This window comes from Lagenorhynchus albirostris, chromosome 6 (genome assembly GCF_949774975.1).
Source record: "Lagenorhynchus albirostris chromosome 6, mLagAlb1.1, whole genome shotgun sequence".
In the NCBI taxonomy this organism is placed as follows: Eukaryota; Metazoa; Chordata; class Mammalia; order Artiodactyla; family Delphinidae; genus Lagenorhynchus; species Lagenorhynchus albirostris.
Genome location: NC_083100.1, coordinates 25473216 through 25493640, shown reverse-complemented (window position 1 = coordinate 25493640; position 20425 = coordinate 25473216). Strand labels below are relative to the sequence as shown.

The window sequence follows — 20425 nt, the reverse complement described above, 5'->3', positions numbered from 1 at the left end:
TAAAAGTCACTATTAGGCAAGATGTTTTCCTGATTTTTTATTATTCATCAGAGTATCTAAATGAAGTATATAAATCATCTCATGCTAGTTATGGGATCAAATTATGTAATACATGTATGTTTTTAAACTTTCTTCCATAGCTGACTACCGAAAAATGTTTGACCCAATAAAGCTATAAAACTTGTTTCCCCTTTTCTGCAAGTTCACTTTTTATTCTTGTTATGGGAAGTGTTTGGGTGTCATTTTATGTATCATTAAAATTATTTGATTTTTTTCTCTCCTAACAAAGCTCAAATGCTCTATATTTTATATGTAACCACTAAAAAAAAAATGCTGTTGATACCAAGATGTTAATGAGAAAATCAATGTTTCTGGAACTCTGTTGGAACCAGAAAAGGTTAAATTCTCAGTGAGGTATCAGTTTCTTTCCAACTAAATATTGAGTAAACAGAACTACATTTAGAGAAAAGGGCATGCTGACCTGAAGTGAAAAGCACATTTTTTATTTCTTCCCTCACTGTCAGAATGTATCACACATGTCATGAGTATAAATCTGAGTAGACCTGTCCAAAGTCTCTTATTAATAAGATGCTTATTCACCTTCACCAGTTTGTTTCTTTGCTAACCCTGTGTAAATCAAAAGGGGAAACCTCTCATTACACAAGAAAGATTGCTGAATGCTAATCTCATTTAAATTAAGTCAGAAACTCCAGAGACTTCCCTAATTCTATTTAAATTAAGAGTCTAGGCTTCCAAAATACATTTATAACACATATGTGTCTGGGGCATAGAAGGGAGAAAGAAAAGTAAGAGAGTTAGATGTAAACAAATGATCAAATTGAAAGAAAGTAAACATTTATAATCTTTGTAGTTCAATGTAGATTCATGTCTTTCCACTTCCTATTTTGCCTTGCTAATTTTCTGATGACTGAAACTGGTAAATCTATTTCCATTTAATTCATTTTTTTAAACTATTAGTTTCAAGCTTTTTTCTTTATGTGCAGATCATTTATTTAGTCTGCTTTTTTCCTTTAAAGAGTATTAACATTATTGTGATTAATTACATCTCTTTATGAGAAACAGTTTCATTGTCATGGAAATGATAAGAATCAAAGTGAAATAAATAAGAAGTGTAAGAATCATACAATGTTGACTTCATAGCATGAAAGCATGATATTGCTTCATATTAACAAGAATCACAACAAACACGGGTTTACATGCTCCTTTTCACAATTATCTGTAAACTTTTATATTTTTCAATATACAGAAAAATTGTGCAGGTTGATTAATTACTAAGAATGATGATGAGGATGATAACATAATTTTGCAATCTTACATTTGACCATGACCATATAAACATCAATAGTGCAGATGGGAGGCTGGGGCAAACGTTCTCCTTTCTCTAACAAATCGGGGATTTCTCTGGTTGGAATTCCATCATAGGGTTTTCCTCCAAAGGTCATCAGTTCCCATATAGTGACTCCTAAAAGGGAGATCAAATTCTTACATAAGGATGTTAACAATATACTTTGAAGAAACCAGCAATATGCCTGTGGCAAAAGAATGCTTCTTAGACGGCAATTAGAAATAGTCTAAAGAAAGGCTCTTCAGATTCCTATGTCCATATGAGAAGCCCAATGACAAAATCTTTGTGGGAAATTTGATTTTCTTATCATTGTCTTGAAATTTTTAATGGGTAGCAGAGACAATTTCAGAGTGGACAGAATCTGTTCCCCATTTCTACTTATAAGTAATGCTAATGATTGTTGACCCAATTTGTTTCACCACATTAGAGCCTATAAAACAATTTATTTACTATACACATGTGTACTCAGTACCAAATAAATATGATTAGGTAAAATCTGATATTGACTAATTTTGAGATTAGCATCTTTACTATTAAAAGCCCAAAAGGCCAAATTGGGGTTCCAGAACGATTACTTATGTTATAGTAAATAATTGTGCTTTTCTTTTTAACTAACACAAGGAGAACAAGTGGAATAAAACAGATTCATTTCTTTAACACATATGAGAGACTGACTGAAGAATGATCCATATGTAAGATAAAATACATGTAAAGTGAGCTTTCCAAAATTGAAGTGAATCAATAATAGTGTATTCTTTAGACAATAAGAACGGTTTCTTGAATCACTAGAACACTGATTTCCTCAGTAAAAGCAAATACTCTAAATACTAGCATGTAAGTAGCCACCTTTGACAAGAATAATGACTCTGATCTGAGCAATAACATACACAATACAGATCTCTTCTTTATAATCTAATAATTATATAATTTAAAAGTTATAGTTTTCTTAAGGATAAAGGTTGTTAGTTCAGAAATAGCTATGTGGGCACAATAGTATTAGCAAGTGAATTTTGATTGATGCATATACAAGTATCTTTTAATATAAAATCTAATTATGGCTATGTTTTCTTCTCCACTGCCATCTGTAATGAATTATTTATTCAAACTGAAGTAATTTTTAGCTCATAAGAGTTATCATTGACATAATAAAAATGCAAAGCTTAAACTATAAAAGTATATATAAACTTCAAATTATTCTTCATAATAGTATCGTTAATGATAATCTGATTTTTTTTTTTTTTTTTTTTTGCGGTACACGGGCCTCTCTCTGTTGTGGCCTCTCCCGTTGCGGAGCACAGGCTCAGGACGTGCAGGCTCAGCGGCCATGGCTCACGGGCCCAGCCGCTCCGCAGCACATGGGATCTTCCCGGACCGGGGCACGAACCCGTGTGCCCTGCATCGGCAGGCGGACTCTCAACCACTGCGCCACCAGGGAAGCCCTATCTGATTTTTTTAGTTAATATTTACATCTTATGATTCTTAGGTATAATATAAACGTATAACTAGTGACACAATTTCACTGTTTGATCTTTATAAAACCCTACTTGATGTTGCATACTAAAGAATGATTCATAGAACTGATGATTAAAACTCAGTGTCCATGAGGCAGGCTGGAACAAGTTAAGAAGTAGATTACTGTCTATTTATGTTCAGTCAGTCATATTTATAGAATATGTATTTAATGAGAATATTTTATTAACTCATGTTTGCAGTTATAAAAGAATAGATGCTCTCACATCTCTATCAGAACTTCTAATATAAGCAAGATACAAAGCAACTACAAATTAATAGAAAATACAATAAACAGAAATACATATATAGAAAAACTGAAGCAGAAAAATCAAACTCCCCACTTCTGCCAATAATATTCCAATTATATCTTTGCAGAGGTGATGATAAGTAGAGTCAAACAGAGATGGCTTCATATAGAAGAACAATCTCAAGAAAGCTAAATTAGAAACATCTTCAAAACTTACAATTCTATCATTTGAAGATATAAACCATATTCAATGCATATTTATTTTTATAAAAATAAAGATGCACCCAGTGGCAGTGTTCCACAAAGATTCACTGTAAACAAGATTATATATCTTTCTCTGCCTTTTATGCCTTTGCAACCAACTATGATATATCATAAAAATCTTAAAATGCCTTATGGATATGGGTTGATTAACTGGGCTATGTTTCAAAACAGAGTTCACTCTATCATTCTATCTATCTATCATCTATTTATCTATCTATCTATCTATCTATCTATCTATCTATCTATCTATTTTTACTGAACTGCTTCTGAGATGTTGCAATTCAACATGAACATTATAGCCTTAAAACAGGATTTTCTCTAAAAGATAAATTTTACTATTAAAAATGTGATTGCCCTGCCAACATTTACTTTAATGTGTATATATAGTTACTTATTCTAAAGGTCATTTAAAATTTTCAGATTGCCATGTTTAGTTCAGGGAAATATAAGTAGGAAAAAAAAAGGGAAAGAAAAGAAAAAGATATATATGATATTTAAATCTATCTTATAAAATATGTAAATCTATCTATATCATATAATATATATGCTAATCTATACCATATAATATATAAATGATTATGTACATGCTAATGTATATCATATTCTATAAACATCTATCTCATATTTATAATGTATAAGATATATATAATAAAAATAATAATATATAGGATGTATTTGTTTTTTATTTAGTCCTGACAGTTGAACTATGCTTTGTCAAGTATTCCTCTATACGTGCCTAAATCTCAAACACACAGCACTCTACTGCTAAACTGAGCAGAGTACATGAGGCCTTTGTGGAAATTTTAACACCTCCTATGGTTTACATGTGTGGAAGGAAGAACTATCCTACAGAAATGTCTTATTATTTTAAAGATAATTTATACTGTTCTAGATAAGAAGTATAAGTTCTTTAGTGACTTAATGATTTAATTTTCTTTCTAAAAAAAAAGTAAATAAACTAAACTTAAATTTGAGCAAAATAAATCGTATCATGCTTTCAAGTCTCACCACCACCATATTATTTAAAGAAGCATAGTGCTTTTTATTTGTAAGAAGTGCTAGTTTTATATGGTATATTTAAACTTAGAAAAGGTGTTGATTTATTCTTACTAATACTTAGATGGACGTAAGTTGTAAATAGCCAGACAGAGGCTAAGAAGCTCATCTCAAAAACTGAGTTAAATGCAATTAAATAAATTTTCTAAATTTTCAAATCTCTATTTCCAGTTCATATTATAATTCTCTAATATATCTGTTTACTCCAAAAGTAGTTTGTAAATTAAAATTAAAGCTGTAATTAGAAATCATCTCTCTTACCTCTCCCCTCACATTTACTACTCTCATCCTACTGATTTCAATAACTGTTCTTTGTTCTAACAATAATCTCTATTTTTTTTTTACTATAGAACATAGATTCCCATAAGAAAAAAAAATTTTTGAAACATTCATTGCATTTAGAGTTATGTTTTTTTGTTTGTTTGTTTGTTTTGCGGTATGTGCGCCTCTCACTGTTGTGGCCTCTCCCGTTGTGGAGCACAGGCTCCAGACGCGCAGGCTCAGTGGCCATGGCTCACGGGCCTAGCAGCTCCGCAGCATGTGGGATCTTCCCGGACCAGGGATTGAACCAGTGTCCCCTGCATCGGCAGGTGGACTCTCAACCACTGCGCCACCCTAGCCCTAGAGTTATGTTTTAAAAGAGTTGTTGAAGGCCATGAGATTCTATGAAAATGTCCCTAATCTAAAACTGCTGGGGGTTTTTTTGTTTTGTTTTTTTGTTTTTTGTCAAAATGATCAGACAAGTTGCTACCAAAATAAAAGGTTATGGTAGACAACTCAACCAAGACGTTAAATGTATTACATTTTAGAGACCCAAGAAACATAATATGCTTATTTTTGTTTTAAAAGCCTTATGTCACAAGGAAGAATTATTTACCATAGCTCCAAACGTCACTCTGATGGGTGAATTTTCTATAGTGTATACACTCCAAAGCCATCCATTTAATTGGCATCTATAGAGAAGTAAGAAATGAAAGGTTTATAGTCATATAAAAAGTCATTTCTATATTTCCTCAATATGAGTCTCAATTGTATTTTTTGATTGTATGCCTAGAAAATAGAAATAGAAATTGTTATTTTCAATACAGGGAACAAATGAAATGAAATTTAAGCTTCAAATGAATTAACATGAAGATATATTTATTTTTTAAAGTTTCATAAACAGTGAAAAGTAAAATAATAAGTATCACTTTCTACAGTTTTTTTTTTTTTTTTTTTTGCGGTACGCGGGCCTCTCACTGTTGTGGCCTCTCGCGTTGCGGAGCACAGGCTCCGGACGCGCAGGCTCAGCGGCCATGGCTCACAGGCCCAGCCGCTCCGCGGCAGGTAGGATCTTCCCGGACCGGGGCATGAACCCGTGTCCCCTGCATGGGCAGGCAGACTCTCAACCACTGCATCACCAGGGAAGCCCCACTTTCTATAGTTTTAATTAACATTCAGTAATTAAGTTACTATTTAACATTATGACTTACAATATCAATTCTAAACATCTAATACATGTACTTCTAAAAATGTGGTCATATTATGTTTTTTCCCCCAAAATGAGATTCTCTACATTTTCAGTAAATGCTTTTTCACCCTCAGACAAATTTCCAGCCACTGGTAAAAAGGACTCTTTCTACACTTGGCCCCTCCCTTCTCCTCTCAGATAATTTGGTCACTAAAACACCTAAAATAATGAATTCCAAAGTTAGCCTTGCTTTGTTCCCCAGCCACAAATGATCTTCCTTGTCTTGGTTAGCCCATATTGAAAATATGTACCATTTTCATAATAGGAATTATATAAAAGGATATGAGAAGATCAGTACAAATCCATCATCTCTGCAAGAAAAGCAACTCAACTCACCCTGCTGCTGATGGTTTAGCAGAACGATTTTCAACTAAGAAGGGCAGCATTATATAGCTGGGAATATAATTAGATTCTATGGAATAAAGATAAACATTTCTACTTAGCAGCTGAAACATTAAAACTAAATAGGCCTTTGAAATCATGAGGTTGGCTGCTCACCAAGGTGACACCAAGGTAACTCTGTGACAGAATCACGGTATTCAGTGAAAGGGAACAGAAGACACATTGAAAGTAATTTCCCTACGGGCAAGGAGTTAGCACACTTTATGGACTACGGACACTGTTAAAGAAGTAAGTTTAAATCACAGGTGGCTCAATAAAGACTTAATTGTTACTAGACATTTAAAGCTCTAATGATTCTTGCTTTAGACAAATCTTACAGCTGTATGTTCTCAAGACAAGTGAAGTCATGTGATTTATAGACTTCTACTTCTGCGCAATCCTGTAGTGAATTTCAAAGCCATGGTCTCAAACTGCTGCAATTTGTAGTAAACAAGCAAAGTAGGCTAATAAAATCAAGGAAAAGCCATAGAATACTACAAAACCGAAGTTTTTTAAAAAATAAATTTTGTGTTCTTTTGTGATAAGACTTGAATATATATAGTTATATTAGAGTTTAGTATAAAAATCAACGTGAAACATTTGGAACACTATCATTGAAAAATATTCATAATGTGTATTTGGATGGCCCTTGATGAATAAGGCACATAATAAATATATTGATACGATATATGAATTAATTTTTTTGTTAGCATAAGCTTATAGGTCACTACAGGTTAAGGCTGCATTTGCTTATTTCATTTGGCCTCTCCTGATTGAAATTTCTCCAGACCAAGCTAGAAGGACCTCCACATGAAGAGGAGATATCCTCGACGGTTACCAAAAACAGCAAGTTAACAGCAGGTTAATGAAGAAAGACAAGAGCTGGAACTAAGGCATGGATTGAGACCACATGGTGGGTGAGGGAGGCAGGAACACAGTTGTCAGGCAGGGCCTGAGGATGGAGAGTCAGAAAAGTTAGAAGAGGCAGTGGCACTGCACAGATCCCTGGGATATAGCAGCTTACATTCTAGTGGAGGGAGTCAGATAATAAATAAATTGGTGGGGGACCTTCAAGATGGCAGAGGAGTAAGACATGGAGATCACCTTCCTCCCCACAAATACATCAGAAATACAACTACATATGGAACAACTCCTACAGAACACCTACTGAACGCTGAAAGAAGATCTCAGACTTCCCAAAAGGGAAGAAACTCCTCATGTACCTGGGTAGGGCAAAAGAAAAAAGAAAAAACAGAGACAAAAGAATAGGGATGGGACCTGCACCTCGGGAAGGGAGCTGTGAAGAAGGAAAAGTTTCCACACACTAGGCAGCCCCTTCACTGGCAGAGACAGGGGTTGGTGGGGGGAAGCTTCAGAGCCACAGAGGAGAGCGCAGCAACAGGAGTGCAGAGGGCAAAGCAGAGAGATTTCTGCACACAGGATCAGTGCTGACCAGCACACGAGTGCTGGTGACAGCCCGAGAGGCTTATCTGCTCACCCGCTGGGGCGGGTGAGGGCTGGGAGCTGAGGCACGGGCTTCGGAGGTCAGATCCCTGGGAGAGGACTGGGGTTGGCTGCATGAACACAGCCTGAAGGGGGCTAGTGCACCACAGCTAGCCAGGAAAAAAGTCTGGAACTGCCTAAGAGGCAAGAGACCATTGTTTCGGGGTACATGAGGAGAGGGAATTCAGAGCACCGCCTAAACAAGCTCCAGAGAGGGGCATGAACTGCGGTTATCAGTTCAGACACCAGAGACGGGCATGAGATGCTCGGGCTGCTGGTGCAGCCACCAAGGAGCCTGTGTGTGCAAGCACAGGTCACTATCCACACCTCCCCTCCCGGGAGCCTGTGCAGCACGCCACTGCCAGGGTCCCGCGATCCAGAGACAACTTGCCTGGGAGAACAGAGAACACATGGCATACCTCAGGCTGGGGTAACATCATGCAGGCCTCTGCCACCTTAGGCTCACCCCACATTCCATACCCGTCCCCCCCCCAGCCTGAGTGAGCCAGAGCCCCCTTATCAACTGCTCCTTTAACCCCCTCCTGCCTGGGTGGGGAACTGATGCCCTCAGGCGACCTACATGCAGAGGCGGGGCCAAATCCAAAGCTGAACCCTGAGAGCTGTGTGAACAAAGAAGAGAAAGGGAAATCTCTCCCAGCAGCCTCAGGAGCAGCAGATTAAATCTCCACAATCAACCTGATGTACCCTGCATCTGTGGAATGCCTGAATAGACAATGATCACACCAAAATTTAGGCAGTGGATTTTGGGAGCAACTGTAGACTTGGGATTAGCTTTTTGCATATAATTTGTTTCTGGTTTTATGTTTATCTTGGTTTAGTATTTAGAACTTATTATCACTGGTAGATTTGTTTATTGATTTGGTTGCTCTTTCCCTTTTTTTTTCTATTGTATATATATATATATATATTTTTCCTATTTCTCTTTTTGTGAGTGTGTATGTGTATGCTTCTATGTGTGATATTTTCTATACAGCTTTGCTTTTACCATTTATCCAGGATTCTGTCTGATAATTTTTTTTTGCATAGTTTTTAGTGCTTGTTATCATTAATAGATTTGTTTATTGGTTTGGTTGCTCTCTTCTGTCTTTCCTTTTTTTATTACTTTTTAATTTTTATTTTAATAAGTTTATTTCATTTTTTTTTTCTTTTCTTTCTTTTTTGTCTCTCTTTTCTTCTGAGCAGTGTGGCTGACAGGGTCTTGGTGCTCCAGCCAGGTGCAAGACCTGAGCTTCTTAGGTGGGAGAGCCGAGTTCAGGACATTGGTCCACCAGAGATCTCCTGGCCCCACGTAATGTCAAATGGCGAAAGCTCTCCCAGAGATCTCCATCTCAGTGCTAACACCCAGCTCAACTCAACAACCAGCAAGCTGCAGTGCTGGACACCCATGCCAAACAACTAGCAAGACAGGAACACAACCCCACCCATTAGCAGAGAGGCTCCCTAAAATCATACTAAGTTCACAGACACCCCAAAACACACAACCAAACATGGTCCTGCCCCACAGAAAGAAAAGATCCAGCCTCATCCACCAGAACATAGGCACCAGTCATCTCCACCAGGAAGCTCACACAACCCACTGAACCAACATTACCAACGTGGGGCAGACAGCAAAAACAATGGGAACTACGAAGATGCAGCCTGTGAAAAGGAGACTCCAAATTCAGTAAGTTAAGCAAAATGAGAAGACAGAGAAATATGCAGCAGATGAAGGAGCAAGGTTAAAACCAGCCAGACCAAACAAATGAAGAGGAAACAGGCAGTCTACCAGAAAAAGAATTCAGAGTAATGATTGTAAAGATGAACAAAAATCTTGGAAATAGAATGGAGAAAATACAAGAAACGTTTAACAAGGACCTAGAAGAACTAAAGAGCAAACAAACAATGATGAATAGCACAGTAAATGAAATTCAAAATTCTCTAGAAGGAATCAATAGCAGAATAATTGAGGCAGAAGAAGGGATAAGTGACTTGGAAGATAAAATAATGAAAATAACTACCACAGAGCAGAATAAAGAGAAAAGAATGAAAAGAATTGAGGACAGTCTCAGAGACCTCTGGGACAATACTAAATGCACCAACATTTGAATTATAGGGGTCCCAGAAGAAGAAGAGAAAAAAAATATGGAAATGAGAAAATTTTGAAGAGATTACAGTTGAAAACTTCCTTAATGTAGGAAAGGAAATAGTCAAGTACAGGAAGCACAGACAGTCCCATACAGGATAAATCCAAGGAGAAACAAGCCAAGACACATATTAATCAAACTATCAAAAATTAAATACAAAGAAAAAATATTAAAAGCAGCAAGGGAAAAGCAACAAATAACATACAAGGGAATCCCCATAAGGTTAACAGCTGATCTTTCAGCAGAAACTCTGCAAGCCAGAAGGGACTGGCAGGACATATTTAAAGTGATGAAAGGGAAAAAACTACAACGAAGATTACTCTACCCAGCACAAATCTAATTCAGATTCGATGAAGAAATTAAAACCTTAACAGACAAGCAAAAGCTAAGAGAATACAGCACTATCAAACCAGCTTTACAACAAATGCTAAAGGAACTTCTCTAGGCAGGAAACACAAGAGAAGGAAAAGACGTACAATAACAAACCCAAAACAATTAAGAAAATGGTAGTAGGAACATACATATCGATAACTATCTTAAATGTGAATGGATTAAATGCTCCAACCAAAAGAAATAGACTGGCTGAATGGATACAAAAACAAGACCCATATATATGCTATCTACAAGAGAACCACTTCAGACCTAGGGACACATACAGTTGAAAGTGAGGGGATGGAAAAAGATATTCCATACAAACAGAAATCATAAGAAAGCTGGAGTAGCAATTCTCATATAAAACAGAATAGACTTTAAAATAAAGACTATTACAAGAGACAAAGAAGGACATTACATAATGATCATGGGACCAAACCAAGAAGAAGATATAACAGTTGTAAATATTTATGCACCCAACATAGGAGCACCTCAATACATAAGGTAAATGCTAACAGCCATAAAAGGGGAAATCAACAGTAACACAATCATAGAAGGGGAATTTAACACCCCATTTTCACCAATGGACTGATCAACCAAAATGAAAATAAATAAGGAGACACAAGCTTTAAATGATAAATTAAATAAGATGGACTTAATTGATATTTATAGGACATTCCATCCAAACACAACAGAATATACTTTCTTCTCAAGTGCTCATGGAACATTCTTCAGGATAGATCATATCTTGTGTCACAAGTCAAGCCTTGGTAAATTTAAGAAAATTGAAATTTTATCTAGTATCTTTTCTGACCACAATGCTATGAGACCAGATATCAATTACAGGAAAAAATATGTAAAAAATACAAACACATGGAGGCTAACCAATACACTACAAAATAACCAAGAGATCACTGAAGAAATCAAAGAGGAAATCAAAAAATACTTAGAAACAAATGACAATGAAAACATGATGACCCAAAACCTATGGGATGCAGCAAAAGCAGTTCTAAGCGGAAAGTTTATAGCAATACAATCCTACCTTAAGAAACAAGAAACATCTCAAATAAACAACCTAACCTTACACTGAAAGCAATTAGAGAAAGAAGAAAAAACAAAATCCAATGTTAGCCGAAGGAAAGAAATCAGAAAGATCAGATCAGAAATAAATGAAAAGGAAATGATAGCAAAGATCAATAAAACTAAAAGCTGATTCTCTGAGAAGATAAAGTTGATAAACCATTAGCCACACTCATCAAGAAAAAAAGAGAGAAGACACAAATCAACAGAGTTAGAAATGAAAAATAAGAAGTAACAACTGACACTGCAGAAATATAAAGGGTCATGAGAGATTACTACAAGCAACCATACGCCAATAAAATGGAGGACCTGGAAGAAATGGACAAATTCTTAGAAAAGCACAACTTTCTGAGACAGAACCAGGAAGAAATAGAAAATATAAACAGACCATTCAGAAGCACTGAAATTAAAACTGTGATTAAAAATCATCGAACAGGGCTTCCCTGGTGGCGCAGTGGTTGAGAGTCCGCCTGCTGATGCAGGGGACATAGGTTCGTGCCCCGGTCCGGGAAGATCCCACATGCTGCGGAGCAGCTGGGCCCGTGAGCCATGGCCACTGAGCCTGCGCGTCCGGAGCCTGTGCTCTGCAACGACAGAGGCCACAACAGTGAGAGGCCCGCATACCGCAAAAAAAAAAAAAAAAAAAAAAATCATCAAACAAGAAAAGTCCAGGACCAAATGACCTCACAGGTGAATTTTATGAAACATTTAGAGAAGAGCTAACACCTATCCTTCTCAAACTCTTCCAAAATATAGCAAAGGGAGGAACAATCCAAAACTCATTCTACAAGGCTACTATCACCCTGCTACCAAATCAGACAAAGTTGTCACAAAAAAAGGAAGCTACAGACCAATATCACTGATGAACATAGATGCAAAAATCCTCAACAAAATACAGGCAAACAGAATCCAGCAGCACATTAAAGGATCACACACCATCATCAAGTGGGGTTTATCCCAGGAATGCAAGGATTCTTCAACACAGGCAAATCAATCAATGTGATACACAATATTAACAAATTGAAGGAGAAAAACCATATGATCCTCTGAACAGATGCAGAAAAAGCTTTCAACAAATTCAACACCCATTTATGATAAAAACCCTACAGAAAGCAGGGATAGAGGGAAATTACCTCAACATAATAAAGGCCATATATGACCAACTCACAGCCAACACCATTCTCAATGGTGAAAAACTGAAACCATTTCCACTAAGATCAGGAGCAAGACAAGGTTGCCCACTCTCACCATTATCATTCACACAGCTTTAGAAGTTTTAGGCACAGCAGAGAAGAAAAAGAAATAAGAGGAATCCAAAATGGAAAAGAAGAAGTAAAACTGTCAGTTTTCAGATGATACTATACATGATACTATACATAGAGAAGCCTAAAGATGCTACCAAAAGACTACTAGAGCTAATCAATGAATTTGGTAAAGTAGCAGGCTACAAAATTAATGCAGAGAAGTCTCTTTCACTCCTCTACACTAATGATGAAAAATCTGGAAGAGAAATTAAGGAAAGACTCTCATTTTCCTTTGCAACAAAAAGAATAAAATACCTAGGAATAAACCTACCTAAGGAGACAAAATACCTGTATACAGAAAGCTATAAGACACTGATGAAAGAAATTAAAGATGATACAAACTGATGGAGAGATATACCATGTTCTTGAATTGGAAGAATCAACACTATGAAAATGACTATACTACCTAAAGCAATCTACAGATTCAATGCAATCCCTATCAAACTACCACTGGCATTTTTCACAGAACTAGAACAAAAAATTTCACAATTTGTATGGAAACACAAAGATCCCAAATAGCCAAAACAAACTTGAGAAAGAAAAACGGAACTGGAGGAATCAAGCTCCCTTACTTCAGACTATACTACAAAGCTACATTAATCAAGACAGTATGGTATTTGTGCAAAAACAGAAATAGAGATCAGTGGAACAGGATAGAAAGCCCAGAGATAAACCCACACACATATGGTCACCTTATCTTTGATAAAGGAGGAAGAAATATACAATGGAGAAAAGACAGCCTCTTCAATAAGTGGTGCTGGGAAAACTGGACAGCTACATGAAAAAGAATGAAATTAGAATACTCCCTACCACCATACACAAAAATAAGCTCAAAATGGATTAAAGACCTAAATGTAAGGTCAGACACTATAAAACTCTTAGAGGAAAATATAGACAGAACACTCTATGACAGAAATCACAGCAAGATCCTTTTGACCCACCTCCTAGAGAAGCAGAAATAAAAACAAAAATAAACAAATTGGACCTAATGAAACTTAAAAGCTCTTGCACAGCAAAGGAAACTATAACCAAGATGAAAAGACAACCCTCAGAATGGGAGAAAATATTTGCAAATGAAGCAACTGACAAAGGATTAATCTCCAAAATATACAAGCAGCTTATGCAGCTCAATAACAAAAAAAACAAAAAACCCAATCAAAACATGGGCAGAAGACCTAAATAGACATTTCTCCAAAGAAGAAATACAGATTGCCAACAAACACATGAAAGGATGCTCAACATCACTAATCATTAGAGAAATGCCAATCAAAACTACAATAAGGTGTCACCTCACACTGGTCAGAATGGCCATCATCAAAAAGTCTGCAAACAAGAAATGCTGGAGAGGCTGTGGAGTAAAAGGAACCCTCTTCCACTGTTGGTGGCAATATAAATTGATACAGCCACTATAGAGAACACTAGTGAGGTTCCTTAAAAAACTAAAAATAGAACTACCATACAACCCAGGAATCCCAGTACTGGGCATATAGCCTGAGAAAACCATAATTGAAAAAGAGTCATGTACCCCAATGTTCATTGCAGCTCTATTTACAATAGCTAGGACATGGAAGCACCCTAAGTGTCCATAGACAGATGAATGGATAAAGAAGATGTGGCACATATATACAATGGAATATTACTGAGCCATAAAAAGAAACGAAATTGAGTTATTTGTCATGAGGTGGATGGACCTAGTGACTGTCATACACAGTGAAGTAAGTCAGAAAAAGAAAAACAAATACCATATGCTGACACATATTTGGAATCTAAAAACAACAAAAAAAAATTGGTTCTGAAGAACCCAGGGGCATAACAGGAATAAAGATGCAGAAGTAGAGAGTGGATTTGAGGACACGGGGGAGGGGGGGAAGGGCAAGCTGGGATGAAGTGATAGAGTGGCATGGACATATATACAGTACCAAATGTAAAATAGATAGCTAGTGAGAAGCAGCCACATAGCACAGGGAGATCAGCTCAGGGCTCTGTGTCCACCTAGAGGGGTGGGATAGGGAGGGTGGAAGGGAGACGCAAGAGGGAGGAGATATGGGGATATATGTATACGTACAGCTAATTCACTTTGTTATACAGCAGAAATTAACACACCATTGTAAAGCAATTATACTCCAATAAAGATGTTAAAATAAACAAAGAAATTGGTAAGTCATATGCTACAATGAAAACTAAAAAAAAAAAAAAAATAGAGCCAGATAAGAGGAATCTGTTGCTTCTGGTGTAGGAGGATTGGACGTTAAATAGGATGACCAACTTTCCAATAGTTATGGTTCTTGGTCACATTGAAACTTCTCTCTAGTCTATGAGAAAGAAGTTGTATCTCTCTGATCTCTCTGTAATAGTCTTAAATTATTAGGATTAATGAAACAATTTCTATGGCCCTGGATTAAAGTGCAATCTCTAGAGTTCCTAGGGAGCCACCAACTCTCTAACACTGGAATTGACATAAAGATCACTTGGGTCCAGACACACATTGTCTTATTTTAGCTGCTTTTGAGAAATGGAAGTAGGTAATACATCCTATATATTATATATTGTATATATATGTATGTGTATGTTTCCATATGTACATATATATGTGTATATATATGTATGTATGTATGTGTGTGTGTATGTGTATATATGTATATATATATATATATATATATATATATTTTAACCCTGGGTGGGAGAGAAGGCAAATGGTGGAATTGGGATTTTATAATCTCTTAAACCTCAGGTTTATTGATTTCTTCCTATAACATATAAGAAGATAAAAGGGTATTATACTATATTTTCAAGTAATATTGCTCTCAAAAAGACACCCACCTTTCCTCCATCAGCATTATACTCTTTTTCATCACCTTCCAAGAGCCTGGCTAGTCCAAAATCCGTGATTTTTACATGGTTTGGAGATTTCACTAAGACATTACGGGCTGCCAAATCCCGATGAACAAGCCGTCTTTCTTCCAGGTACATCATTCCCTGAAAAACACCAAATTCCCCAGAGAGTCAGTTAATGCCTATGCTTTTGTATTGTCAAAAAAGGTGTTTCCTAGTGTTCAGTTGCAAGTGCTTGATTTCTCTAAGTAATGGCAGAATCTGAGAATATTTTCAAAATTATGGAAAATATGGAATTAAAAAAGCAAACCACAAATAGCTTTTGGCCTTTTTCCCACTAAAGCTCTGTAAAGCAGAATGAATTACCTGCATATGAGCTAAATGTTTGATCATTTTTTCCCAGATACTTTATATTCTTTTGCAAATACTTTCGTTAGTGAGGTATGCACGTGTCTTAGTAGATAAGCTAACAGGTACTTGGACTGACCCACATATTCTTAATTGTTTTCTCCTCAATAACTTCTGTTTCATGTCATTTTCCCCCATACACCCGCTCCAAACAAATGCCGCTCTCCATACTTTTCAGAAGTATTTCATATGAAGGTTTAATGGAGGCAAATTCACCTTTATAGGTTCTATCAAGTCTGAAGAATCATATTATTCTTATTAATTATGCAAAAAAATGAAGTTTGCCCTAGGGGCATTAAAAGCCTATAATTTAAAAAATAGCTTTGATGACATTAGTAGTCATTATGAAAATCCACAAGTAAAATTACATTATTTATAATGACCCTTAAGTTAGCCTTTAATATGTTTTCTTCATAAAACATATACTGTAATTAAAAATAAAACACTGCTGATCACCAACAAGAGATAAACTGGCTCTTCCCTCAACATACACACACACATCTACATGTATATGTACATATACACATGTATATATATGTGTTATATGTGTACACAACATATATATTAAAATATATATAAAAAATCATCCATAGAAACAATAATTATTAATTGTATTTCATCACTAGAGAAACCAAGAGTCATGAACCACTAGCCTTAACTAAAAGGTTGATGTAAAACCAAGGAAATGAACCCAGAGGCCCAGATTAGAATGAACATCCTTTGTTTGAGTGAACATATGTTTTGTTGAAGAGTTAGGGAAAGTTCTATATTTGAGGATTTCAGTGGTAAAAACAAGTCAGAAGTGTTATAAAATGGTTGAAGTATGCTCTCATGCCCATTGCTAATCAGTGATGCTGGCAGTTAACATTACAACTGCAGGACTTTGAAAGATTAACGGTTTCTGATATCAAAACAAAAGCTGTGGTAAACAGAGACATAAATCACAGAGGTCAAAAAATTATGAACTGTCTACCAGGTGTAGTGGAAAGAGAATATTGCTTCAAACAGCATCATGAGCCAAGCACTATATAAATGCCCATTAAACACAACCAGTGGAGATACTGCCTGATATGGTGCAATCAGTCAGCAGTTGGGTGACATCATATGTATTAGTGTTTTCTGATATCAACCCACAACTGGGATTTATGGGGTTCTTTCCCTCTTTCCTAAACAGTGCTTTGTCTTTGATTACGCCAAATTGGAAGTTTTTAGAATAAAGTGAAAACAAATAGCCCTTGCATGTTTTAAAAGATTAAAAAATAGACTTATTGCCTTGGAGGTAAAGTATGTTCAATAATTTTGTCCCTGTAGGAAGTGTCCACAAAAAACAGTCATCATTCTCTTTCTTACCATCTTCATAACAGAATATGTAAAGAGTATTGGCAACAAATTAATATTCAGATCCACACATATTTACAGAACACATACTGTATGCCAATCACTGTGCTAGACATCAGAAAGACAGAATAGAGTGAGAGAAGGTCTGTGCATTAAAGGAGGACAGAAGCTCATTAGTAAAGTGGGCACATATGGAGTATAAACTTGAATGGATCAGTGATGCATGTAAGGCATTTAAGGAGGACCATCTGTAGTATAGCTTAGCAAGTATGCATGAGAGGGGAGGCTTCAGAGAGGTACTAAGGCCTAAGTATGGTTTGAAGGATGGATGTCCACCAGTTGGACAAGATGAGGGAAAAACTGCAGTTAGAGAGGACAAGCACAGGGTCATCAATAGCATAGTGTACTTGGACAAAGGTATATAATTCTGTATTTTTGAAGCATTATGTATATGGTGAGTGGTGAGCCTGAAAAGGTAAGAAGAGGCTAGATCCAAGAGGGGCCCCTTATATGTCATGATAGAGAACTTGAACTTCACATTTTATGCAGCATTCAATGTGGTGATGCGGGAGTTCTTTTTAAAATGGAGAGTGACACAATTATCATTGGAGCCTTGAAAACATCACCAGGTGCCAGTAGAGAGGATGGATCGCACACAAATATAGCTAAAGTCAGGAGTCTGCCACATTACAGAAGAAAAGTGATGAGAGTGAAATAAAGGTTGTAAATTGACCATCCATGAGTTGTATCCATTTTTCCCTTTTTTTTTGTTCCCACACTGAGAAAGTTTCAAACATCCTCTTTAGTTGGTTGCTGGCTATACTCCATTAAAGGCATCTGGTCCCCAGTTTGCCAGGGTCCTACCACTTACTATCACTTTTCAGGAATTCTGCTTTTATTATTTATGGTAATCATCCAGCTCCTACATGCATGAATGTCTGAATCTTCAACTAAACTAGGCCAGAAGGAACTAGGGAGAGAACAATTTCAAGGTACATTTATAAAATAAAATAACCATCCTTGGTAAATGACTGAACAATGAAGAAGAGAGTAAACTGAGAATAAGTCTATGCTTTTGACTTTTGTAATTTAGTTAATGTAATTTAGATAATCATTTGGATAATGATTCCCTTAACTAGATATTATCCTAATGTAAATATATTTAAGAAATATATACTCTACCAGTAGGGAACTAATATTCACCAAGGAATTTAAGACTCTAAAGTCACATTCTACAGTATAAGCAAAGCCTCAAAAACTCCAAAAGATCTTTGACAGTCTATACACAAAGCCTCAGGAGGTGATAGACTATCCTGAACCTCAATACTATTTGTCCGTAAAAAAGTATTTTCTTCAAAATAATGAGAAATAAATTCAGGAAACCAGATGATAAGCTCTATTGTTTCTCCTAGCCACCTGACCATGATCAAAAGAAATAAAAACAGAAGCATCCACCTCCTTCCCAAACCATCAAAATACATTTGTATGGTTGCCTTGTAACTATGAAACATCATCGTACAAATGCACACTTTCAAATCATTAATTATGACTGTCATCTTAGTCCTACTCTCACACCCTGAATTAGAGTGTTGAATTCTATGTATTGCTCACAATAGGTTTCTCCACATCACAGTCATTGAAATAGGATTTTTTTACCAGAAGATCTCATTAGAATCACATTCTCCGGTAAATTCCTTCAAAATAAAATCACTCCTTAAATCAGAGTGTGATGAGATTAAGGAGGAAGACAGTTATTAGAACAAAAATAAACTGGATGAAGTCCCGTGAAGTTTGAAGATGATAGAGGGATACTGCATTGGGTGAAAAGGATCCTCTTACTCTGCCCTGTAGCAATTCCCATGTCCTTGCCATACCAGCTCAGGTGGAGTACATGATGGAAATATGAACACTGACAACAACCTCAGCTAACATTGACTGATTCTTAGAATGCGGCAGGCACTAACTAAACATGTCTACATTGGTAGGTTAACTTAATCCTATAGACGCATACTACTTTCATCTCATTTTAAATATGAGAAAACCAAGGCTAAGAGAGGTCAAGTTACTTGCTCCAAGTCATCTATTTAATGAGTGATAGAACTGGGATTTGGTCCCTTGGTGTGGGACTTAAAGTCTGCATATTTAAGCCTATCTTATCTCTTGATGTGTCACCAGGTAGTGTGGGTATATAGAAATGAATGTACACAGTGAAGTCATATAGCTTCAAAAGATCCTAGTACTTTTGCAGAAAAAAATTAAATATTATCAAATGTTTCTATGAACTCAGGGCATAATGAAGGTGACTGACATGTTTGTATTTATATTTAAAACTCAGCTAACTTATATAATCTTTTATAATTTAGCAGGAGTTTAAATTGTGTAAATTGGAAACTCAGTTCTTGCTTTGACCACAGGGTATGCAGGATGGTGGAGTGGGTTTGAGAATAGATTCTGGAGTTGATTGCTTGGCTAGAAGCCCAGCTCTGCCATGCTCTTGCTGTGTGACTCTAGCAAGTTAATAAACCTCTCTGTCATTCATCTTCTTCCTCTCTAAAACAGCCATAATAGCACTTATCACAAAGGTTGTTTTGATGATTAAATAGTATGTAAAGCACTTAAGGAGTAAGTGGCATGTAATAAGCACAGAACATGCAATGTTGTTCGATGGATATATATCAACAGTCCTAGTGCTTAAGAATCACTTACCCTCATTAACTTGAATTGCCTATTTCAGAAAATCTGTGAACCTCAACTAATATATCACAGTGGGTGTTCAATAAATGTTTGCAAATGGTGATACATATACCCATAACCTGCCCATCATTATTAATGTGTGGCTACAAATTTCAGAATAATTACTGTTCGAAATATTATTTTAATAACAATGCACCTGAGGGTGCTGTCATATAAGGAGAAGGAAAAATTAAAGAATCTAATAAAAGATTTGGTGCTTTCCATAAACATATCACATATTCAGGAATTTAGTGAAGATAAAGGTCATAAACAAGATAGGTCAAAAAATTTTCAATGCTGCAGGATGTTTTCCATGGGTGAATAAAATAGTAGATTTTCTGTACCAAAGAATCTGCCTTTTATCACTCAGCGCTG

The 20425-nt window shown here is 36.2% G+C and overlaps 1 protein-coding gene across 1 annotated transcript in view; it reads right to left on the bottom strand.

Annotated features, from left to right (window-relative positions):
- Nucleotides 1-20425, bottom strand: part of ERBB4 (erb-b2 receptor tyrosine kinase 4) — a 1131344-nt gene that overhangs the window by 34950 nt on the left and 1075969 nt on the right. Inside the window, exons 21-23 of the mRNA XM_060152176.1 lie at nt 15560-15715; nt 5323-5398; nt 1337-1483 (exon numbers count right to left, since the gene is read on the bottom strand). Of these exons, the coding sequence (XP_060008159.1) occupies nt 1337-1483; nt 5323-5398; nt 15560-15715 (379 nt within the window). The remainder of the gene's footprint in view (nt 1-1336; nt 1484-5322; nt 5399-15559; nt 15716-20425) is intronic.